This window comes from Cavenderia fasciculata (assembly GCF_000203815.1).
Source record: "Cavenderia fasciculata unplaced genomic scaffold Scf_Dfasci-F-a-25c12.r2-5, whole genome shotgun sequence".
In the NCBI taxonomy this organism is placed as follows: Eukaryota; Evosea; class Eumycetozoa; order Acytosteliales; family Cavenderiaceae; genus Cavenderia; species Cavenderia fasciculata.
In genome coordinates, this window is record NW_004457729.1 from 2,625,145 (window position 1) to 2,649,971 (window position 24,827).

Consider the following 24,827-nt stretch of genomic DNA (forward strand, 5'->3'; position numbering starts at 1 on the left):
TTTGCATACGTAAGCATACTTGTACAATTCAATTATCTATCTCAGTGATTGGAGCTTAAATTGCAATTATGATAATACATTCAAACACAAACGAACGCGACATTGCTGCTGCTAGCATACATGGCTGGTTGGTTGGACTTGGTTGGTATGCCAAGTGGTGAAGAGATCCTTTTCCTTCCACACCCTCCCCCCAACAAACAATCATAACTAGTCTCTTTGTAATATCTATATAGATATATATATATAAAACAACATACTAGCTAGTGTGTGTGCATAGTTGTAATAACAAACAAGTGTGTAGTAGCAGCAGAGAGAGATGATGAACAAATCGTCAATCATCTTGGGTACTCTTGTTTTGTTGGTGTCTTTGGTGACACTTGCAGAGAGTACTCACAATTACAAGGTGTATGTCGATGTTAATTCCAACTGCATCACCTCCAAGTACAACAAATGTGGTCGTCATCCATGGTCTGCCTTTCGTAATCTAAAGGAAGCCTTGTCCTATGTATCAACCTACTTCCCAGGACAAGACTCTGACTCGGACTCTGACTCTGACGGATGGGATGACAACTGGTTAGACATCTTTGGCTTCAAAAAGAACAACGGTGGCGGTAAAGACTCTCACGACTGTTTCCCAACCATCTACGTCAGTAGAGGTGTCTACAGTGGAAACCTAAACAAAGAATTAAATATTTCAACTCCAGTTGAAATTAAGTATGTTTTTTAAAAAAAAAAAAGAATAATAATTGTTAATATTAATAATAATAATTGTTAATATTAATTGTTTATTTGTTTGTTTGTTTGTTTAGATCAAAGGATGGACCAAGTTCAACATTTATTGATTGCATGGGATCTGGAAATGGTATGAGAATTAATAACAATCCAAACTTTATCCTTGAAGGTTTTACTATCCAAAAATGTAGTAGTAACTTTGGCGGTGGTTTGTTTATCAATGCTAGTCATGTGACCATGTCGAATATGGTGTTTAGAGACAACTTTGCCTCTCAAGGTGGTGCCCTTGCCATCCAGTCCAGCTCGGTCATTGTGTCGCAGTCCACCTTTATCAACAATGCCGGTATCGAAGTTGCCAACGGTGTCCTCGTCAACGACTCGACTGTCAACTTTATCAACTCGAACTTGCAATGTGCCAACGACCTCTACTGTAACTCTGGTGCTGTAACATTTGACGGCAACACCCTGTACTCTAACTCTTCCATCACCTGTGCCAGTACCAAAGAATGTCTTGTTACCAACGGTGACATCTCTGACAGTACCGCCGACGACGATAACTATATCAGTCTTTGTGGAAAGGTTCGTCCAGTTTGTCAAATTAATTCAAGTATGTCTTTTTAAAAAAACAAAAAATATTAATAATAATATTAAATATTAAATATTGTATAAACTATTAATATTAATATTTCAATTCATTTATTTATATTTATTAGATCAATCAAATAATGGTGATTCATCAAGTTGTAATAATGATGGAGTTTGTGATCCATTGACAGAGAATTGTTTGACATGTTCAGATTGTACTCAATGCAAATTGACAGGTTGGAAATTAGTTTCTATCGCCGGATGTATCCCACCTATCAATAACCAAACTGGGTGTTCCAACTCGACCACCAAGATTCAAACACCAGAGATTATCAACTTTATGCCAAGTGCTCCATGTCCAGTGGCCGGTATTCTCAGTTCCTACGTCCGTGTCAAAGATGATGGTCCCATTTCAATCCGTCTCCAAGCCAAAAACATGGGTGTCAGATTATATGTAAACAATCGTATCCAAATCGATGCCTACCTATCCAACTTGACCGAAGTCGATACTGTGCGTGAGATTAGCTTTGTTAAAGCTCATCCACATACCATCCGTCTAGAATTCTTTTCACTCTTTTCAGAGACTAGAAATATTTCCCTTTCTTGGAGAACTTCAAATAATGATCCATATCTTCCAATTGATGGTTTCATTTCTCAAAATGGTAAAAAAAAAAAAAAGAAAATTAAAAAACAAAAAATAACTAACAACTCTCTCATTTATATTTCTTAGTTTGTAACGATCAAATTCTTGATGAAGAAGAAAAGAATGAAACCTCTCCATTTTATTGTTTATCTGATTTACAATCACTCAATCCAAATAATATCAGTATGTTTAAATTAAAGACGACCAACCAAACTAGGATGATATTAATTAATATTTTATTAATTTTTAATTTTTTTAGCGTTTACGTGTGGTGATGGATTATGTACTGAAGTACCAGAGGAATGTGTATTTGATTGTTATTCAATTCTTTCACCAAAGTGTCCAGCTCAAGCACCACCAGCTCCATCTCTTCTTGACCCAGTTGATACTACTGGAATGTTGTTGAATAACCAATACCTCTTCTCGTTGCCAGGTCTCTCTAATTTGGCTCATGGTGTTGATATTCTCACTGGTTTGAGCAGAGTGGTACCTATCTTTGCATTTGACTATTGTGACAACTCGACGTTTACACTCCTCCAAAACTCGTATCGTTACCAGGTATACACCATTCCAAAGGGTGTATATGCTACATTGACCCCATCATGTAACTACAATGCCGAGACAACCACCTACTCATCGTCGACCAGTATGGCCAGAGAAAAGGCCACTTCTACCATGTCCAGTCTCGAGGCCAATGCTGGCGGAGGCAACTCTTTTATCAAGGCATCTGCCAACGTTGCATTTACCAAGGAAAACTCAGTCACCAAGGCATCCGAGATTGAAAACAAGATATCTGGATCGTTGCATAGTACCGAGGTCAAGTGTATCATCTCCAAGGTGCATTTGGTCGACCAAAAGTTGCACCCCATCTTTGTACGTGATATTTCACACGCCATTGACAAACCTCAAATGATCCAAGTTGTCAAAAAGTACGGGAACCTCTACTACAAGTCAGCCTCGCTCGGTGGGAGATTAGTGCAGTCTACCATCGTCTCGGAAGACTACTCTAGCAAGACTGACTCGTCTGAAGTGTCAAACAGCATCGATCAAAGCTACGGCGCATCCATCAACAGTCCCGTTCTCAACGTCCAAGTACAAACCACCAAATCCACCTCTTCCCAAGTGTCATCTGAACAAATGAAATCATTTGAAGAAAACTCTCTTCGTACTACCATCTCTTCGTTTGGTGGTCCCGCCGGTATCTTCTCACCCGATCAAGACAATTCATTTGCTCGTTTCAGTGATTGGGCCAATCAAGTTGATTTGATTCCAGTTCCCATTGATTTTAAGCTGGATTATATTGCCGAGTTGATTCCATCGCATTGGAAGGTAAAGAATAGTTCGCAGAGTATAAGGGAACTTTGGATGGATGCAGAGATTGAATGGTTTGGACAAGTGTACCCAGACAAGATCTTTATCAGTAGAAACATGACATTGCTCCAATTCAACTTCAACGCTGCACCAACTGATATTCCCAATGCCCTCTCTCTAACGACCATCGCCTACAATGAGACAACCGATGTCTATGAACCATTGTTGACATCCAACAACCACACCATCCACAACACCACCACTGCATCGGTTGAAGCAGTGTTCCCATCGATCATTGAAATCAAGTCGTTGGTCGGTCTCAACATCCCATCGGCTTGCTTCCCACTGACTATCATTGACTCTGCCATGTCGAGATCCTACCGATTCAATAGTATTGCCGACACACCCACCTATGTACCCCACCAAGTTGTTGTAGAGTATACTGTCGAATGCGCCGATTGCACAGACAACACCTACTTGATGGCGCTGGTCAAGGGTAGCAAAGACACTGTCAAAAAAATATTCCAATGGAAATCATTTAAAAACCAAAAGTCATTCACCGTCAATGAATCCACCTATATTGGTACTATCCTCTCTTTGAACCTCCGTATTGTCATGACACTCGAAGAAGGAGAAGTAGCCGAATCAAAAATCTCGCTCCAAGTCAAGTCGCTTTTGATCAGCCAAACATGCGGTGCTCCAAACTCGGATGGAGTAGATCAATCTGGATGCACACCTGCCAGTGTTCCATTCACCACCTATGGTTACACTCATGTCTACCAACCAATCGATGCTAAAAAAGTATACACTGTTAAAACTATCAAATCTTATAGTACAATTCCAGTGATTTATTATTCTTTCTAAAAAAAAAACACAAACTAAACAACAAAAAAAAAATCAAATCAAATAATTAATACAAAAAATAAATAAATAATAAATAAATAAATATAGTTCATATAAACTATAGTAAAAAGTAATGCTGTATAGTGGAAGGCACACGGCATGACTTGTGTTTTTTTTGCTGGTCAATAACTACCATACAAAATAATATATGTAGATTTATTTGATTGATTTCCAATTACTATGTATTTATTTATTATTTTAGTAAAAATAAGTAGTAGCACCAATTGTATAATTGTTTGGGTTGATTTCAACTTGTTCGTGATCGACAACAATAACATCACCTAATGCAGGTTTAATGAATTTCATTATCATTCCTCGTGGCTCATCAGGTCTCTTCCATTCAAACTTTTCTTTGTATTGCATGGTTTTTGGTCTAGGTTTTTGTGACATGGTTGTTAAAAATTTTATAAATTTGATATCTTTTGTGTATTCTTCTACTACTACTTACTGCTCATCATTATCATCTTGACTCTCTGCAGACCATTTTGAAACAGCCACAATACACTCTTGTCCTGGAGTTGCACAATAAACACCAATTACAGATTGGCATACTGGTAAATGAATAATGGCCAATACCAATAAAATAGCTACAAGTAATTGTTTTACGGTGCTATTAATATTTGACATGATTCTATTTTTTCTTTCTCTCTCTTTTTTTTTTTTTTTTTTCTACACAACCTTTGTCTCTTATGATTGTTATTGATTATTTTTGAATATATTAAATCAGTGTGGGCTCTTGTTTCCTTGTTTGATCCTATCTGGGTGAATGGGAGGAAGGGAACTGTACCAACCAACCAACCAACTCCTCATTTAGGACTCCCCCAATAAAATGCTGTGCTGGTTTTTTGGCAACCATTGTTTGCCTTTGCATACGTGGTCAGTCGAGGTTTCAATTTTGCAACAAAAGAGGAGGGAGGAGAGCGAGTCTATAGTTTTTCAAGTAACCAAAGCCTATCTATCAACTCTTGGTTTGTGATCACAAAAGGTGATTGTTTGTTTGTTTGTTCATCTTCTTTTGGATTGTTCATCCTCGAATCATCTCGCGTCATGATTTTCATTATTTCTAAATGATATCTTTGCAAAGAGTTCGTATTCGTCCTTGTCCAATAACACCTCAAACAATATATCCATCCATCCATCTATCTACTATCTATCTATATATTTTGTATACATTAGTTATCTGTGTCAATGTCATTTAGATCAAACACTACTATTATTACCCAACAAAAAATGAAAAGATTCAATTTTTTGTTTTTTAATTTATTTTTAGCCAGCATCGTATGTTTGATAGGATCATCACCATCTTTTGTATTAGCACAACAATCAGATTGTACAATTGGAGGATGGACAGCTGACAATTGTGACTCTACACAATATACATTCAATCAAGCACTAGTCACCTTTAACAACACAGTTTTGAATATTCCACTTGGAGTGGTACTCTACTTTAATGGAGATGTAACTATTGAAAACACTGTCAGTCTTACACTCAACTGCAAGGCTCAAGCCAAGACTGGAGGAATCCCATCGTCATCGACAGATTGTGTTCAAATCTCAACCTCTGACGGATTGTTCACCTATGGTATCACCGACGCTACCGTCAACTTTGACCTTACACAAAACAACAATCAAGCAGGTGTAGACTTTACACATTCCATCAGAACCATCTCTGCCAATGAAATAGCTCCACTTCCAGAAACTGTCTCTTATTCTGGTGTCTTTTTTACAACTAATTTAAATTGTATGTTTAAAACAAAAAAACAAAAGATTATATAAGATTATTTTGAGTTTTAAAACTAACAACAACAACAAACCTTAAATTTGATGTATCTAGATAATGAATCTGGTATGGTATGCACAGCTTATCCATTTGGTTTTTCTATTGATATTTATTGTAGTATGTATCTCCATCCATCCATTCACATCCATCCCCCTCATCCAATTAATTAATTAATTAATTACTTTTATTTCTATTTCTATAGAGGATGGTGACTCTTTATCTAAATCAATGATGGTCAATGTTTCATCAAATTGTCAAGATTGTTTGTCAAAGACAGTTGGAAGTTTCATATATGATTTAAGTCTTATCACTGATGATAAATCAGTAACTACTAGAGTATGTATCAATACAATATTTCTTTCTTTCTTTTCTTTATATAATACTGATCCTCAACCATCGGTCATGATCCCTTCTTTCAACTATATATAGTTTTTACCAATAGCCAACAATCGATTTGAATATAGAATTAAAGTATATCCAACTTTCACCTCTGATAACCCATACAATGTTTTATCTGATTTTGTTCATGCTGCAAGAGATTAGTAAGTCTTGAGACAAGTGACATATATGTCAATTATAATTGATGTTCAATACATATAAAATATGTATGTTAATTAACCTTGTTTTTTCATTTGATTATAGTAAAACTGGAAATGATGCAACTCAAGCTTCCTATGATCAATCTCTTGTCATCTATGTAAATGGTTTAGTTGTAAATGAAAATGGAACCTCTCATAATATTCCAGATGACAGTGAATCCAAGGCCAACAATGTTTTAACAACTGGTTCAATGATCCTTTCATTTATATTCATTATTACCTTTTCTCTTTTACTTTAAGTATAATTAATATAATAATAAATAGTACTACTATTAATAAGTAGAGTTAATATTAAATAAACTATTAATAATAATATCTTAATGATTTCTCAAACGCGTAGCGCATAAGAAAATAAAACAAAATGATACAAAAGATCTTCATTAAATTATTGGCAAAAGTAACGAAGAAGAATGCCCGATCATCTATCGTCAGGGCGCAAAGATACCCTTTGCTCCTCACCGATGACTCTGTTCCAGTCACCACAGTGGCGGAAGAATAATATTTTTAGGAAGAAGGGGGGTTGTGTGTGATGTCATTCGACTCACCAAAATTCATTTTTTCACACAAACATGCGAAAGTGTGGTGGAGGTAGTTTGTACCAACACCAAACAACGACATCGTTATCTATTTATCATTCGTTTAATAAACATATTATATAACAAGATAAGATTTATTTATTTATTTATTTATTTATTTAAAGAGTTTATACTACTATATTTTTAAAAAACAACATTCATTCATTCATTCAACTTACCAAACATAGAAAAATAGTAGAACATAGAAAAATGGGTGAAAGATCGGGAGCTACTAAAAGGTATGATAGTAATAATAGTAGTAGTATAGTAGTAGTATAGTAGTACAGTTCAGTTGTATAGTGTAGATTAGATATCTAATCTCTCTTTCTCTCTTTCTCTAGAATACAAAAAGAATTGTCAGATATTACATTAGATCCTCCTCCAAATATTTCAGCAGGACCACTTGGTGATAATTTATATGAATGGATGTCAACTATACTAGGACCAGAGGGCACTCCCTATCAAGGAGGTGTCTTCTTTTTACACATTACTTTTCCAACAGATTATCCTTTTAAACCTCCAAAGGTATGTAAATAATATACATAATATAAATTAAATATAATATACATAAATATTAATAGTAATGAATGCTTGCTTGCTTACTTTATATATATAGATACAATTTAAAACAAAAATATATCATTGTAATATAAACTCAAATGGAGATATTTGTTTAGATATTTTAAAGAATAATTGGAGTCCAGTATTGACAGTGGCCAAGGTATTATTGTCTATATGTACGCTACTTGACGATCCCAACCCCAAAGACCCTTTGGTACCGTCGATAGCCGACCAATTGATTCGAAACAAGGTAGAACATAATGATGTCGCTCGTGAATGGACAAAACGTTTTGCTCAATAGAGAGGAATAATAATAAATGTATTAATTAAATACCGGGGCATAGATAGGGGGGGTGTACTACTAAAAGTAATAGTCACATCCCCTATTTAAGTTAATTGCCAATTGTATATACAAATATAAATAGTTATTTTCGACAGGGATAGGGATGTGGGAATGGGTGACGGCCGAACCCAACAACAAAGAGTTTGGGGAGACGGGTGCCTCTTCAGCGATGACTCTCTCTGTCTGATACGATATATATATAGATGATAACAACCATAATAAAAAGATGCTAACTTCTTATTTTGAATATTTTATATAATTTTGAGAACAATTTATTTTTATTCGACCGTCCTACCGACGGATTACGGGGAGAATTGAGCTTTTCAAGGGGTGGAAAGCTAAATTAGGGTCAACAATTATTTTCATTTTTCACCTGACTCTGTTGTCCTCGAAAAGATAACCAGATATATAAGATTCACTACTAGATACAACCCAGATAGATAGATACATACATACAAAGATAGATAGATAGATAGATAGATATAAACCTACTACTACTACTCCTACTACAACTACAATAGATAATAAAATAGTACTATCAACACATCATCATCATACCGAACAAGGAAGAACAAGACAAGAGCTCAACAAACAGACTACTTACTCGTCGTCGTCGTCGGCTAAACAAACAGTACAGTACACCACTCGTATATATCCTATCAAATGACATTCATTCTCTTTCACAACCACAAGGCAAGCGAGTACTGTGCACAACAACAACAACAACTAGGGGATTGAACTGGGTTAGCGCAGTGAGCGAATGCCAACCATACTGTCCATCCATACCCTACAATCTACTACCATCTTTCTTTATTACCACACATACATTCACATTCAACATGCAACACCCTATCCAAATGAATGGTTACATTTATTCAGTGAAACGACGGACTGACGACTAAAGATTTGCAATGAAAGTGTGTTGTGTGTGTGTGTGTGGGAAGTTAGGTTTAGGTTGCAAAGACAGGAGTTTCATTCGTTTAGTTAACACCAACTTTAATATAGCAAAGATAGAGATCCATCTATCTTGTTAATTCTCTTACAGTGGTTAATACATCATATGGATTAGATAATTTACGACAAATCAATAATAACGACAACACTTAACGACAATGACATCAATCAACAACAACAATAGAATTGCTTAATTCTAGAATACCACACCACAACCCTTCTTCCCTCTCATTACATTGAAAACGAAACATAGATGTTTAATATATTACCACGCACGCACACAACAACAGTTTTAATTAAATTTGGAAATCTAGAAATATCTTTTTCAACTTGTTGTAATATGTTGGCAATGTAGTGTGTACATTCAATATTATAGGGTGTTAACCAAATAATAGAGAGCCATGTAGTTGGTAGTTGTACAACTCGATGATAATGACAGGGAGAGACAAGTCCTTAATAATTGGTGGAATGCATTGTTGCAGATGCTGTTATTTATGCTTTGTTGCTTCATTTACACCTTCCCAAGGAAACAAATAGAAGAAAAGAATTCTTTTTACTTTTTGAGCAATAACCATCCATACTTTAATAGTTTCCATTTTTAAATAACACAAACATTTTCCAGCACAAACATATAGAGAGAGAAAAAAATATATATATATATTATCAACCAACCCTCCTCTTCCTTTCTGTCTGTCTGTCTGTCCATCCATACTGTACAGTATCCCCACCAACCAAACAACAATCAAATCAAGTTGATTTGTGTATTTTGAAAATCAAATCCCTTTTTATATATCGATTTCTCTCCACCCACATCACACAATGTCAAAACACAACACAACACACTCTCTTGTTGTTTTTAAAACTGCGCAGAAGATCACCAACCCCAACAACAACAACACCTACCCTATACACCACCATCCATATGTTGATACCTCCTGGTTAATTGTGTTTAGGTTTAGTTTGACTTGGGATCAAGATTAATTTGATTCCAATTGACTCCTCCTCTTTCTTGTGTTCATCTTGCTGCCAATTTATATCTTGAAGAGTGCGTGTGTTTGTGTGTTTGTGTTTGTGTTTTGGGTGTGTTTAAATGAATCAATTTATATATTTGTTTCACAACATTCATCATCATCATCATCACCATCATTAAAACCATCCACCTCGTCGTTCCATGTCTCTATTAAAAATTTATATTTTTATGAATCAAAAAAGAGTTGTTTTGTTTTTATTTTTAGGATAGATCTTTTAGATTAGATTTAAAAATCAATTGATTTCCAATTGTTGATTGTATCCCTACTCAGAGTCGGGACATCCCAACCATCAATCAATCAATCAATCAACCATCTACGTCATCACTCCCTCCTCTTCCTCGTCTTCCTATATTTAGAAAAGTGGTAATAACAATTATTAACATACCAATTTCAATCCATCAACTTCCAGCTTAGTATACGTAGAAAAACAAACCAAAAAACAAACAATATTCGAACCACCTATTAATTGGTTTGGTCAGCCAATCAATCAACAAATCATTCATCCAACAACAACAACAAGAAGAAGAAGAAAAAAGGGAAATTAACAAAAAGTCAAGTCAAGAAGAAGAAGACAAATAACAAACCGCACACGCACACACATATAGACAAGTGGTAAGATAGATATGATAGATGGATTTATTAGCACAATGTGACGATAAGTGTAAAAAAGGATCCTTCACTCGAATTTGTCCGTTTCGTCGATTCATTTATTCAATCGCGTATGCGCTCTGCTCTCTAAACACATAATCAAACAGATTCATTAATTAATTGGTCAAATCCTTGATTTACTTATGGTCAGTCACTTGCATTTGGCCTGGTGGCAGTATTGATTATTTACAACCCAACACCGGTTGGTATATATATAAATTATATAACCAACCACAATATATATATATATATATATACATACACACACACAAAACAAACAAATAATTTGTTTCAAACAATGGTAGTTTTTGAATCGAATGAATCTGCCCATTCTATTTTTGGCAATAATCATCTTGTTTTCAACCTTGCTTGTTGGTCAATTGTTCGATTGTTGTTGATTCGACAGTTCATCAAGACCCAAGGGGTTGATGTCATCAACACACACATTTAACACCTGGTGGTTACATTGGCAGATAGAGAATATCTTTATTATTGACAAATCTAGTCAACGACATGCTAATATGCTACCATATTGGCTGGATGATAGATAGACGAGGACAATATACACTTTTCACGATCCATCGTCCTTTTCCTCATCACTCACCACCAAAAACAACAACAACAACAACTACCACCACATCACCCACAACACACCACCAACACCATCACCACGTTAATTAATAACCATCTGCTGCTATTTGAAGGTTTCTCATCGATATTTAACAACATCATGACAAACTAGTATGGATGATCTTTGTTTTGTTACCCTCCCCTCCTTCTTTTTTTTAAATTCAAATCCATCAGGTTTGTTGAATATATTTCAATATTGTCCCTTTTATTAAAGATGGATACCAAGATTGTCAGATTAATAATTCAAATATCTTGTTGGTTGGTTGATGAATTGATGTTGTTGGTTGGTCGATTAAAAGATGTTAGAGAATGATCAATCGTTCATCAACAACAACAACAACCACAAGATAATCATCATATCATTATTTCACTTTTATATAATATTTAGCAGAGTAGGATAGATGTATTAAGGGTTGCGTTTATCACGGCTTTTTTTTTATTTAAAATTTTATCACTCTCTCTCTTGTCTGTATTGTGTTTTTATCGTCCAAATGTTTGTATGATATTAATATTAATATTTATCCATATATTTAATGATGGATATGTGGGGGATAGTGATGAACGACGAGGAATAGATAATCGTCAATTATTTTCCTCCTCGTTTGTTCTCCCCGGATTCATCTATATTTCCACCCTTCCCTCTTTGATGTGCTACGCCTCATCAAAGTTGCAAAGTTCCAGGTGGTGCATCTTTATAAAAAAAGAATGACAACAACAAGTGGGAGAGATTTCCAAGTTGTCGTTGTCGTTGTTTTGTTTTATGGATCGGCTTGGGGAAACAACCCATTTGTTGTTGTGCCGGCCGGACCACATGTGTTGTTGATCCAATGATCATGATCGATTCTACTCTCATCTCAATCCCAATTCCATATCCCAATTGGTTATAAATTAATCAGTCATTCGATCGTCGATCACCCTCCCCCTCATTAACCGCAGCAACTAAACAATGGGCAAACCTCCCTTGTTTTAATTAAAACAAGTCCACACACACACCACGTATACACGTACACATACAAGATTGTTTGAAAACCTCAGCTGGAATCAACAAAGTGAAAAAGAATATCTTTATCTCTTGTTTATGATTGGTTGTTGTTGTTGGTTGTTGGCTGGTGCTATTCGAGTCGATTGTTATTGTTAATCCATCTCCATCACATCACCGCCGGAAAAGATTTATGTTTACTTTTGCCACCTACAAACATAGGTAGTTGGTCGGCTTATAAATCAATTATATGAATTTGTTAGGTTCAAGAAGTTAAGTTGACCCAAACTTATTTATATATATATTTATTTATTCAAACTAAATCAAGTTAGTTTAAATACTAATTAATTGATTTTATTTATTTATTTATTTACTTTTTTGTATAAACAAATTTTTTTATTGTTGTTATTGTTGTTGTATTTCACTAACAAAAAATACCTAGATACCTACCATTATTATTATTCATATCGATATATTTCTTGTTTGTATATTATTTTTTTTCTTTTCGAAAAAGGGATTCATTTTTTGATCATGCCAACTTAATATAAGAGTCAGTCACTTACATTTTCTTCTTGCTTACTTTTACAGATATCCACCTCTACTACGACAATAAATACAATGACTTCACCAATGCAACCATATCCTCACCATATGTCCCATCATATACAACATCAACAACAATCTCATCATTCTCAACTTCAACAACAACAAATGCAATCTCATGCCAATAGACAACCCATTTTACTTAGTGCATTACAATGGGAACAAATACAAAAAATAAGTTATATAATCCATGAGTTTGCTACAGAGGCCTACACCAATATATCCACCAACCTCGATGACCTTTGCAATATGACCACAGTATTGAATCAATTAATATCCGATATCAACACTGATTCTCATGTATGTAAAAATGTCAAATCACCACAAACCTTGTTGGATAAAACAAAACAACTAATAGTCTTTCTTTTTATTTTTATTTTTTTATATTTAGACAAAATATCTACAACAACAACAACATTATAATATGGAGATTGATAAGAACAAGATGTATTATGATGGTGGTAGTGTTGGAGTTTCGATGATTTCAATACCCTCTCACTCTCTTGGTGCAAATGCACCTGGAATGGCTCCACAACAACAACAACAACAACAACAACAACATGGAAGCTCTTTAAATATAAAAACCGATCCATCTTTGACCTATGTCGGAAATGGAAGCTCGTCAACATCTTCATCACCCATGGCAAACACTCAAACCAAGGCAGCTGCCATCGCAGCGAGCAGTAGCAATGGCGCCGGTGGTAGTAGCACTGCTGGCAGTGGCTCTAGTGGTGCCACACCCGTCTCCAATATTGATTCACAAAAGAACTTTAACGGAGAGATCTATTTTGACGATCCTTTGATCGACAAGCCTAGAAGAAGAAGAAGAACCGTCTACTCTGCCAAGCGTAATCTCAAGTGTCAGCATTGCAACGTCACAGAGACACCCGAGTGGAGAAGAGGGCCCAATGGAGACCATACACTCTGTAATGCTTGTGGTTTGCATTATGCAAAGACTCTTAAAAAGCAAAACAAGGAAAAGGAAAGAATAGAAAAGGAAAAGGCTGCAAAGGCTGCTGCAGAAGGTACCGATCAAAAGGATAATAACAACAACAACAACAATAATGCATCTCCACCATCAACTGCAACCACTCCAACACCACCAACCAATGTTTTGAAATCACCTACTTCAAGTAACTCTTCGTCACCTCAAACCTCCAACTCTTTGGTCATTCCTAAAAAAGATGTTAAAATGAGTGACATTTCTGAACAATCTATTAATATCAATCTGGCAGCATCATCTCCGCCACCAATCATCATCAACAAGAAACATAGTATCGATTTTGTCATGGACAACCCATTTACTCAATCATTATCTTCATCTTCGGGTGGTAATCAAGTTCCCATTCAACCAATTCCACAAGTTCAACAACAACAACAACAACCACAACAACCATCTTATATGGATCATCAACAAATACACTACTAACAACAATAACAACAACAATAATAATAATTACAATATCATAGCCATTAATTTAAAACACAATGAATGATTACAATCAATTTAACCTCTCAACCCCATATTAATAACAATCCTTTAAAAATGCAATTGCCAAATCAGATATAAATAATAATAATGATAATAATAATATCGATGTCAATACCCAACCCCTCAAACCTCCTCCTCCTCCTCTTGTTAAATAATATCATAGAAACCCAATAACAAAAAGAACAATTTATTTAATATTTATTTAGTCTAGAACAAAATGGATGTCCATTTCATTTATTTAAAAGCACAGGAATAATAAATAAATTTTGTACATATTATAATATATTTAAAGAGTGACTTTTATTTACAATTTAGAAGATAAAAAAGGTGATTGTTGTTGTTGGTGTTGATAGAATTGAATTTGATCAAGGGTAAAATCAATACCATGATTTAAAAATTCATCTGGAGGTTGTTGTTGATTGTTTGGAAAACTGGAATGATTGCCTGGTTGTAATTGATAAATGGTTTCCTCTTCTTCTTGTGGAATTGGTGCAACCATTGTTTCAAATCTATTATGATCATCATTATTACTATTATTATTATTATTATTATTATTTTCCAATATTAATAGTTCTGGATTTCTAATTATCGTTTCAATATGATGATTCCTTGTTGGTGATTTATTAACCAAATTTTCAATATTAAATTGGTTGTCAATTAGAGTATCATACCGATGATGATGATGCTCACTATCTAGACTTATAGATGAAAAGTGGTCCTCTAAATGAAGCATTGGACAGTCTCCAAACAAATGTTGTTGTTGTTGTTGTTTTTGGAATGAGGGACCACTACTATGGATGTAATGCGTTGTTATAGACGTAGTACTAGTGGTAGTTGTAGAAATAGGTGTCGCATTAAATCCAACCATTTATGTATGTTTAATTGAATAAATTGTGAATATCAAATCTATGTCGTGTAGACACTGCTGCACCTTCTATTCTAAATGAGGGAACATCAAAAACAACAAAAACAACTTAAACCTAAACCCAATCCCAACTTTTTGTTGGATGGTTATATGAGCTACCTACCTACCTACCTACCTTACCTACCCAGGTATCCTGTGGAGATATAGTGAAGAGTGTGGCGCATATGAAGGTGCAGCTCTATGTGTGAGTGAGTGAGCGAGTGAGTGAGTGATCACTCATAATCTCATTTTCCTCTTCATCGATTTCTTGTTCCAACACACCTTTCCTCTTTGAATACGTGAACCACTACTAATTAATGTGATGGTTGACAAAACAACATCATCATCATCGTCGTCGATCTCATGTGAGACAGATAAAACAAAAAGGGTAGGTATTTTAAATCGAGTAAAACCCTACGATTACAACAATATTATTATTATTAGTGATGAATTCTATAACTACTATACTGTTATTATTATTCATTGGAGACAGTACTGTATTCTATATTCAAATCAATATATATATCATTCTTTTCAGATGATTGATGAAGAGAATAGAGAGATGATGAAGATGACGATCTTTTTTTTTTGTTATTTTTTTTTTATTTTAATTTTTTGTGCTGAGAAGACGAATTGTCTATTCGAAACATATTTTTTTCTCTAGTTTGAGTTTAGTTAGTTCGAACATACAATAATAAGAAAGAGTATTATTAGATACTTTTATTTTTTATCGTCATCTACTCCTCCTCTTCTTTATTATATCCTATACACAAAGTAATAGTAAGAGTTAGTAAATATGGCCGATGATTTAATTCGTATTGCTATTGTCGCCGAAGACAAGTGCAAACCCAAAAAGTGTAGTCAAGAATGCAAAAAGAACTGTCCCGTCGTCAAGATGGGCAAGTTGTGTATTGAAGTCAAGCCAACATCAAAGATTTCATTCATTTCAGAGGACTTGTGCAATGGTTGTGGTATTTGCGTTAGAAAGTGTCCATTTGAAGCAATCACCATCATCAATTTGCCAAAGTCTTTGCAAAAGGACACTACCCATCGTTATGGTCCAAACTCGTTCAAGTTGCACAGACTCCCATCCCCACGTCCCGGTCAAGTACTCGGTTTGGTCGGTACCAACGGTATCGGTAAGAGTACTGCCCTCAAGATCTTGGCAGGTAAGCTCAAGCCAAATCTTGGTATCTGGGATCAACCTCCCGAATGGATGGACATTCTCACCTATTTCCGTGGTTCTGAATTACAATCTTATTTCACCAGAATCTTGGAAAATTTAAGAGTAACTAGAAATAGAAATATAAACAAAAGAAAAAAGTGTATCCCTGTTACTAATGTTTGATTATTATTACTTTTTAGGCTCTTATTAAACCACAATATGTTGATAATCTTCCAAGAAGTGTTCAAGGTAGTGTTACAGCTATTTTGACTGCCAAGAACCAAAATGGTTTGATGGATCAAATGGTCAACGATTTGGACTTGAAGGAAGTTCTCACCAAGAACATTGATGTTCTTTCTGGTGGAGAGTTGCAACGTTTTGCCATTGCTGTCGTTGCCGTTCAAAACGCTGAAATCTACATGTTTGATGAACCATCCTCTTACCTTGATGTCAAGCAAAGACTCAAGGCTGCTCAAGTCATTAGATCCCTTATCAAGGAAGGAAAGTATGTACACTGTTAAACAAAATTTGAAGATATATATATATGTATTCATCGGAATAATATTAATCATTTCATCTCTCTCTCTCTTTTAATTTTTTAGTTATATTATTGTTGTTGAACACGATTTGAGTGTTTTGGATTATTTATCTGATTTTGTTTGTTGTCTCTATGGTTCACCAGGTGCTTATGGTGTTGTCACTTTGCCATTCAGTGTTAGAGAAGGTATCAATATTTTCCTTTCTGGTTATATCAAGACTGAAAATATGAGATTCCGTCGTGATGCTTTAACTTTTAATGTATGTCAAAAATAATATCAAAAAGAGTGAAGATATATATATATATATATATTAATATTAATATTAATATTGTTTGTTTGCTTTTATTTGTTTAGTTTGCTGAAACAGCAGAAGAAGAAGAAGTAAAGAAACATTGTTTATACAAATATCCAAATATGACCAAGACATTGACAGGATTCAAGTTGGAAGTCAAGGCTGGTGAATTCACTGACTCTGAAATCATTGTTATGTTGGGTCAAAATGGTACAGGTAAGACAACCTTTATCAAGATGTTGGCCGGTCAATTACCACCCGATGATGGAGCACACATCCCCGAACTCAACGTCTCATACAAGCCACAAAAGATTGCACCAAAGTTCCCAGGCTCTGTTCGTGAACTCTGCCACAAGCGTATTCGTGACTCGTTCCTCCATCCACAATTCAACACTGATGTCATCAAGCCATTAAACTTGGAAAACATCATCGACCAACAAGTACTCAATCTCTCTGGTGGTGAGTTGCAACGTGTTGCCATCATCCTCTGTCTTGGTCAACCCGCCGACATTTACCTCATTGATGAGCCATCTGCCTACCTCGATTCCGAGCAACGTATCATTGCCGCCAAGGTCATCAAGCGTTTCATCTTGCACGCTGGAAAGTCTGGTTTCATCGTTGAGCACGATTTCATCATGGCCACTTATTTGGCCGATCGTGTCATTGTCTATGAAGGTACTCCATCGGTCAGCTGTGTTGCCAACACCCCACAAAGCTTGCTCTCGGGTATGAATCAATTCCTCAAGTCCCTTGAAATCACCTTCCGTCGTGATCCAAGCAATTTCCGTCCACGTATCAACAAATTAAACTCCATCAAGGATACCGAACAAAAGTATGCCGGTAACTATTTCTTCTTGGATGATCATTCTACCGATTAAACTTATATAGTTTATGATCACCCCCCATCTATTGCGCGAGACATAAATTGAACAACAACAACAACAACAACAGCAACCGACAACCATCCTCCCTTCTCCACCTCCACCTTTTTGCATAAGCACACATACACAAACATGCAAATCAATCAATATAATTAAAATAAATAATAATATTAAATTAATTGCCACCCAAGTGTGTTCCAGTTTGTTTGTCTTTCGACAGGTGAATTCCTGATCCAATGGCAGCCCATTTTTATGTGAAAAAAGAAATTTCATCCCCAACCCAACAATTTTTAGGAGAACAGTTTTTTTGTTTTGCCCTTTGAATTCACTAAATATCTTAAAGCTGTCAACTATCACAAAACACAAGTTTCAATCTTGATCTCTTTTAAACCAAACTTATTTATTATATCTATATAATTTATTTATTTATTTATTTGTATTATTTTTTGTAATTTTAAAAATCATATTATACCAAAATGTCTACCAAGGTATATATATATATATATAGATAGAGATAGAGAGATAGATAGTTGATTGATTTTACATTGTGACAAAAAAAAAAAAATAATACATATTTATTAACAAATTTGATTCTACTTTTAAATTATCACCTATCACTATTAATATAGTGTGAAGAATGCGAAAAGTCAGTCTACCCATTAGAAGCTCATACTGCCTTCAATGGAACTAAATCATGGCACAAGCACTGTTACAAATGTGAGTTTCAAAAAACAAAACAAAGGAAGATGAAATAAGAAAGGAATGAAGGAAGAAAGAAATATACAACAACAACAACAACAACAACAACAAGACAGATATCATGATTATCAAATTGATTGAAAAAGAAAAAGAAGAAAAGAAACTAATTCAAGTATAATATATGAAATTTCAATTTCAAAATTCAATTTAATATCAAAAAATAGGCACTGAATGCAAGCAAGTTTTAACTTTAAAGACAGCTCAACCACACCAAGCTACTGGTCGTATCTATTGTAACACTCATTATCCAAAGGAAAAGGCTACTCAAGTTGCCGACTCTCTCTCTGTTTCCAATGCTGTCAATGCACCAAAGGTCAACACTGTCAACCAACAAGTCCGTGACGTTGAAAAGCCACTCGGAGCCATGGATATGGCCACTTTTAATGCTATCAATAGACCAGTAAGTTTGTAAAGGAAAGGAAAAGGGAACTCCCTTTGGACTTTTACTAATGTTTCCTTCTTTTTTTTATTTCTTTATAGAAAATTTCAACTGTTAATACTCAAGTTAGAGAAGGAGTTGAAAAGCCACTCGGAGCTATGGATATGACTACTTACAATGCTATCAATAGACCAGTAAGTTTTAAAACAATCTTGGTTAACCAATCATATTATTTTGGATCATCATTTCTAATATATTTTTTCCATTTTTTATAGAAAATCTCAACAGTCAATGATCAAGTTAGAAATGTTGATGCACCAATTGGAACTGTTGACATGGCTCATTTGAATGCTATGAATGCACCAAAGTTGAACACTGTCAATGACCAAGTTAGAAACGTCGATGCTCCATCACAAGGTATTGACTTGAAGACCCAAAACGCTTTGAATGCACCAAAGGTCAACACTGTCAACGACCAAGTTAGAAACGTCGATGCTCCATCTCAAGCCATTGATATGAAGACACAAACAGCATTGAATGCTCCAAAGGTACAATCATACAATGAACAAGTTCACTACTCTGAATAAATCAAGTCATTCAAAATATTGGTTTGGAATAACCAATTTATTATTTATCTCCATCTCTCTCTCTCTCTCAATCAGGCAATAGATGTTGTTTTAATATTTAATTTAATAATACTAATATGGAATGATGAGGACCATACTTTGAATCTTAATATTATCTATCATCCACACCTCTCTCTGCCACCTTTGCACCAATCTATTTTTATTTTTTTTCATAAACCTCGAAACTTGAGAATGAAATGAACACACGGCGGTGGGGAGACGGTTGACCCCCTATTTTTTACTATTTTTTGTTTTTTTCATTAATTATTATAAATTAGGAAACACGAGTACTGTTATTTGAATTCATAACAATTTAATTTAATACAAATACTACTACAAGAAGAAAGGAAATTCTACTTTTTTACTTTCAATACAATACATATATTTAAATCAATACATATAATAATAATAATAATATCAAGATGATGAACCACAAAGAATTATTAGGTGTCTATGTTACCAACAGTAAGTAGTTTGTTTGGTCATATGATTAGATTATAGAGTCGACAAAGTGTAAATTAATATGAATCTCTTCTCTCTTATTACTATCAATAGTCTCATTAAAAGCAACACAAAAGACAGTATCAGACTTTTTTAGCTTCTGTGGAAAGATCAATGAATTAAGTCTCCAAGTGTAGGTAGCAAGCATAACAACAACAACACAGAGATATAGTACATTTGATATTAAACAACAAAATCTCTTATCAATATTTTAGCGATTCAACAGGACAAGGTCAAGAAGCAGTAGTTGTTTTCGATTCCGAGTCTGCTGCCAAGACTGCTTTATTACTTACCAATGCTTTAATAGTTGACAAGGTTATTACTGTCGTACAATATACTTCAAATATTTCATTTGCTAATGAAGCTCCACATATTGAAGGACAAGATGAACAGCAACAACAACAACCACAAGTAGCTGCTGTTGAAGGACAAGAACAATTACAATCACAAAATAATGTACCAGCTGATGAAAGAGTAAGCACACTACAACAACAAAAAAAGAAACAGGTAGAGAGAAAAGAGAATATACTATGGATTATATTTTAGAAATTATTTGAATATTAATATTTATATTACTTTTTAGAGTAAAACATCAGTAGTTGCATCATTAATTGCAGCAGGATATCAATTGGGAAGTGAAACAGCAACAAAGGCACGTCAGTTTGATGATGAACATAGCCTTTCATTGAGAATCAAGGTTGGTGCCGAGAGTGCCAAGGCCTCGGTTCAAGAGTTTGACCAAAAGTTCCATATTAGTGAAAATGCTGCTGCCATCAAGACAGTAGTTGTTGAAAAGGTTGGAGAGAATGCTACTGTTGTCAAGACTGTAGTTGTTGAAAAGGCCAAGCAAGTCGACGACATGTTCCAAATATCCGACAAGTTTAAGGCTGCCACAGATGCCCTCTCGCTACAAGCTACATCGGCATTTGCCAAGGCCCAAGAAAATCAAACCGTTTCCTCTGGTGTCTCTTTCTTTTCCAGTTTATCTACTAGCATTAGAAACGTCCAACAATCAGTCACCACCAGAGTCCAACAACAGGTTCAACAAATTTCAGATGAAACAAAGACTCGTATTGATGAAATCGACGCTGAAAAGAAACAACAACAACCAACAGAAAATGATAGTTTACTCGGTCAAAGAGGTGCCGAATATGATGACCCACAACAACCATTACAACCAGTCGTTGAAATCAATCATGAAATTAATAACAACAACAACTATAACAATGGTGAAATTTAAACAACAATTTTCAACTCTTTTTAAAACCCCAAAAAATAGCTATATTAAAAACAACATCCATATTTATTAATATTTTGTAAAAAAGTAGATAACCAAAACCCTTAATTAAAAATTCCCTTCCTCTATACAATGAAACAAAAATGGTTCATTTAATTTTATTTTCTTTTATATATCATTTATTTTCTTCTTTTTTAGTCTTATTTATTTTTGTTTCATTAAATAGCTAAATACAAAAAAGATGGAAAAATTAATATCAATATATTTACTTTTTGTTTCTTTTTTTTTTAGTTTACATACACTTAAAAGATTTCTTGGAGATGATAAATCTTCTTGTAGAGAAGGATCAATACTTCTTCTGAGAATATTATGTTTTTGACCACTAGTACTACTGTTTCCATTCATACCAATTCCATTACCTACACCTCCAAAGCTGCTACTTAAATCAGGGAATGCAAGAGGTTTAAGGTTTCTATTGATTGGTTGTTTGGTTACAGATGGAGGAGGAGCCATTGTTGTTGCCATCATTGGCCTTGGTGATATTAGTTTTTTGGGAGTTGGTTCACATTCTTCTTCTTCTTCCTCATCTTGATCAACATCTTGTATATCATAATCTTGGAGATCTGAAAAGTTTAATTTTTTGTTGATGTTTTCACTACTTGAATGATTAGACTTTGATTGATAGAATCCACTTCCTTCGTTATCAGAGTCATAATTATTACTAGTGTTTTGTTGAATGTTATTATTATTTGTTGTTGTTTTACTAATACTATTACGAGGACGGAGGTAAAATCCACTTCCACCACCGTTAGTATTATTACTACTATTATTATTATTATTATTATTACTGTTGCTATTGTTGTTGCTTTTAAATTGAAATTCTGGATTATTGTTGAAAATATTATTTTGACTATTATTTAAGAGATTATTACTACTGTTGCTACTACTATGATTTGTTATATTTAAATCATTACTACTTGATCTAAGGGAAAATGGGATTAAAAACGATTGACTTGCCGATAATAACATCGTAGATAAAGGTGAATTGCCACTATTATTTGCTTCTTCATGACTAATCAGTCTATCTAAAGGATGTATTGGTGTTTTTGGAATAAATTCTGCTAATACATTATAATTTGGCTAAAAAAAAGATAAAGAAAGAAATGAATAAATATTTGATTATATATCTCTTTGTTGTTCTTTTCCATACATTAATTTTTCTTTGAATTAAAATATTAACGATTTTTGGTATTTGAAATATTTCAATTAAAGATATTCTTTGATTATGATTTGATTTCATCATTGATAATATACAAGAGTAAAGTTCTTCAGAGTACTTGTTTGGTTCGAGGAATTCCAAAGCACCATCACTACGAAGTTGTTCCCATAGTGGTCCATTGGTTGGCATTTCTTTGCCAGTAACAATTTCAAAAAACGATACACCAATCGAGAAAACGTCAGAGTGAATTCCTATCAATTTTTTGTCATTTAAGAATTCGATTGCTAAATATCTGCTGTCACCTTCGATAAAGTCATAGTACAAATCATCCTCATCAATACTAAGATTATTTGAATCTGATTTCTTGTTTTGTTTTGGTGTTGTTTCATTTTCATCAATGTTTGTTGGTGATGTATCAACACTATCATTGATATTATTGGTAGTTTCTTCTTCATTGCTATTATTATTATTATTGTTACTTTCACATTTTAATGCCATTCCAAAATCTCCAACTTTGAGACGACCATTTGATGAAATGAAAAGGTTTTCTGGTTTAATATCAAGATGTAACATGTTGTGACTGTGTATATGTTGTACGGCCAAACAACAATCCAATAAAAGATTCCAAATCACTTCCTCTGGTAATTGACCATTATTAATGTCTAGAAACTCTTTCAATGTTCCCTTTTCGCATAATTCTGTTTGTATAAATAAAATACCAGTTTGTTCCCATGCATTAAAATATTGTACTATATTTTCATGACTACTTAATGATGTTGCATTTTTAATCTCTTGAATTGCTCTATCCCTAAAAAAAAAAAAAGAGTATAAGTAAAAAAGTCTGTCAACTTTTTCTTTCTCTTTTGATTTTTTCTTACCTTTCTTGATAACCTCTAAAAGGATGTCTTGCTTGTTTAATCGCATACATTTTTGAATCATTTCTACTTTTAACTTGAAATACATCAGAGAATGATCCACTACCAAGTTTTTTGAGTATCTTGAAATTTCGATCAAAGACTGTCGAGTCTGCATTGACTGATGAATTAGAGGTGGTGCTACTAAAACTACTGAAAAGATTATTACTACTCTTTGTGGTGGCGGGATTGTCACTCGACAAGTCCATCATGGTAGAGGAAGAGTAGGAAGAAGATGAAGAGAATAGGGGATTGTTGGGTGTTGTAGAGGAGACTACAAGTGGTGATGTTGTAGAGAGATGGTGAACAAATGGAGTGTTGGAGTTGAATGAAATGACGCGACTGGCCGGTGTTGATTTGAGTGGTGGAGAGGGACATCGAGGTGTTTGGTTCATGACGTTTTTCTTTTTCTTGTCGCTAAACAATGCCACATCAAACACCTCTTGATCGGGTGTTGGTCTCGATGCAGACATGGGGATCGATGAAGAATGACTAGTCTCGGGACTGTGAAACATCATCTTTCGATCGTTTGTAAATGGTGTATGAATGATCTCATCAATGTTTGAAAAGGTGGTGGTTTTAGGTGCTCTACTACTTGTCGTCGTCTTTTTAACCGGTCTATATAGACTTGGTGTCTTTGGTGAAGATGGATCATAACCACCATTTTGTTGTTGCTGTTGTTGTTGTTGGAGTAATTGGTTACTATGTAGTTGTGATTCAAATTGTTCACTAAAACTTGTATTTAGTGACGATGGAGGAGAGCATGAAGAGGAATAGGTAGAGGTCGAGTTAAAGAGACCTCCTCCCCCTCCACCCTCTGTAAACATCCCATTTGTTTCTTCTGTTTGTGTTGGGGATGGTATAAAGGGGATTGGTATCGATGATGATTTATTCATCATATAAAAATGTAATGTAATAATGTTTTACTGTGCTTGTTTGTATATGTTTTAAAAATATAGTTGTTGATATGAATCGAATGAATGAATTCTTCTTCTTGTTGTTCTTCTTCTTTTGAAGGTTTTTTTGTTTTTTTTTTAAAAAA

The 24,827-nt window shown here is 34.4% G+C and overlaps 11 protein-coding genes across 11 annotated transcripts; 7 read left to right on the forward strand and 4 right to left on the reverse strand.

Moving 5' to 3' along the window:
• Positions 1-316: 316 nt before the first annotated feature.
• On the forward strand, positions 317-4,135 carry DFA_01390 (uncharacterized protein; the record flags this gene model as incomplete). Its single annotated transcript, XM_004359297.1, has 5 exons — positions 317-714; positions 810-1,339; positions 1,446-1,979; positions 2,048-2,143; positions 2,220-4,135. 5 exons carry the CDS (start codon positions 317-319, stop codon positions 4,133-4,135), a joined length of 3,474 nt encoding a protein of 1,157 aa, XP_004359354.1.
• A 237-nt stretch (positions 4,136-4,372) lies between these two features.
• DFA_01391 (uncharacterized protein) lies at positions 4,373-4,564 on the reverse strand (the record flags this gene model as incomplete). Its single annotated transcript, XM_004359298.1, has 1 exon — positions 4,373-4,564. One exon carries the CDS (start codon positions 4,562-4,564, stop codon positions 4,373-4,375), a length of 192 nt encoding a protein of 63 aa, XP_004359355.1.
• Positions 4,565-4,618: 54 nt separating this feature from the next.
• DFA_01392 (uncharacterized protein) lies at positions 4,619-4,801 on the reverse strand (the record flags this gene model as incomplete). The annotated part of the gene is made up of 1 exon (XM_004359299.1): positions 4,619-4,801. One exon carries the CDS (start codon positions 4,799-4,801, stop codon positions 4,619-4,621), a length of 183 nt encoding a protein of 60 aa, XP_004359356.1.
• Positions 4,802-5,241: 440 nt separating this feature from the next.
• Positions 5,242-6,792, forward strand: DFA_01393 (uncharacterized protein; the record flags this gene model as incomplete). Its single annotated transcript, XM_004359300.1, has 6 exons — positions 5,242-5,356; positions 5,445-5,915; positions 6,009-6,071; positions 6,157-6,290; positions 6,384-6,496; positions 6,597-6,792. The coding sequence occupies 6 exons, from the start codon at positions 5,242-5,244 to the stop codon at positions 6,790-6,792; spliced, it is 1,092 nt and encodes a 363-aa protein (XP_004359357.1).
• A 546-nt stretch (positions 6,793-7,338) lies between these two features.
• DFA_01394 (Ubiquitin-conjugating enzyme E2-23 kDa) lies at positions 7,339-9,101 on the forward strand (the record flags this gene model as incomplete). Its single annotated transcript, XM_004359301.1, has 5 exons — positions 7,339-7,367; positions 7,470-7,653; positions 7,745-7,849; positions 8,505-8,679; positions 9,043-9,101. 5 exons carry the CDS (start codon positions 7,339-7,341, stop codon positions 9,099-9,101), a joined length of 552 nt encoding a protein of 183 aa, XP_004359358.1.
• A 3,791-nt stretch (positions 9,102-12,892) lies between these two features.
• DFA_01395 (GATA-binding transcription factor) lies at positions 12,893-14,306 on the forward strand (the record flags this gene model as incomplete). The annotated part of the gene is made up of 2 exons (XM_004359302.1): positions 12,893-13,177; positions 13,269-14,306. 2 exons carry the CDS (start codon positions 12,893-12,895, stop codon positions 14,304-14,306), a joined length of 1,323 nt encoding a protein of 440 aa, XP_004359359.1.
• A 97-nt stretch (positions 14,307-14,403) lies between these two features.
• Positions 14,404-15,237, reverse strand: DFA_01396 (uncharacterized protein; the record flags this gene model as incomplete). The annotated part of the gene is made up of 2 exons (XM_004359303.1): positions 14,404-14,512; positions 14,678-15,237. 2 exons carry the CDS (start codon positions 15,235-15,237, stop codon positions 14,404-14,406), a joined length of 669 nt encoding a protein of 222 aa, XP_004359360.1.
• Positions 15,238-16,069: 832 nt separating this feature from the next.
• Positions 16,070-18,147, forward strand: abcE1 (RNaseL inhibitor-like protein; the record flags this gene model as incomplete). The annotated part of the gene is made up of 4 exons (XM_004359304.1): positions 16,070-16,561; positions 16,639-16,943; positions 17,041-17,236; positions 17,332-18,147. The coding sequence occupies 4 exons, from the start codon at positions 16,070-16,072 to the stop codon at positions 18,145-18,147; spliced, it is 1,809 nt and encodes a 602-aa protein (XP_004359361.1).
• A 479-nt stretch (positions 18,148-18,626) lies between these two features.
• DFA_01398 (uncharacterized protein) lies at positions 18,627-19,875 on the forward strand (the record flags this gene model as incomplete). Its single annotated transcript, XM_004359305.1, has 5 exons — positions 18,627-18,638; positions 18,780-18,867; positions 19,074-19,309; positions 19,390-19,482; positions 19,564-19,875. 5 exons carry the CDS (start codon positions 18,627-18,629, stop codon positions 19,873-19,875), a joined length of 741 nt encoding a protein of 246 aa, XP_004359362.1.
• Positions 19,876-20,336: 461 nt separating this feature from the next.
• On the forward strand, positions 20,337-21,655 carry DFA_01399 (RNA-binding region RNP-1 domain-containing protein; the record flags this gene model as incomplete). The annotated part of the gene is made up of 4 exons (XM_004359306.1): positions 20,337-20,379; positions 20,470-20,548; positions 20,631-20,889; positions 20,999-21,655. The coding sequence occupies 4 exons, from the start codon at positions 20,337-20,339 to the stop codon at positions 21,653-21,655; spliced, it is 1,038 nt and encodes a 345-aa protein (XP_004359363.1).
• Positions 21,656-21,827: 172 nt separating this feature from the next.
• Positions 21,828-24,612, reverse strand: DFA_01400 (putative protein tyrosine kinase; the record flags this gene model as incomplete). Its single annotated transcript, XM_004359307.1, has 4 exons — positions 21,828-21,878; positions 21,953-22,792; positions 22,863-23,679; positions 23,750-24,612. 4 exons carry the CDS (start codon positions 24,610-24,612, stop codon positions 21,828-21,830), a joined length of 2,571 nt encoding a protein of 856 aa, XP_004359364.1.
• Positions 24,613-24,827: the final 215 nt, after the last annotated feature.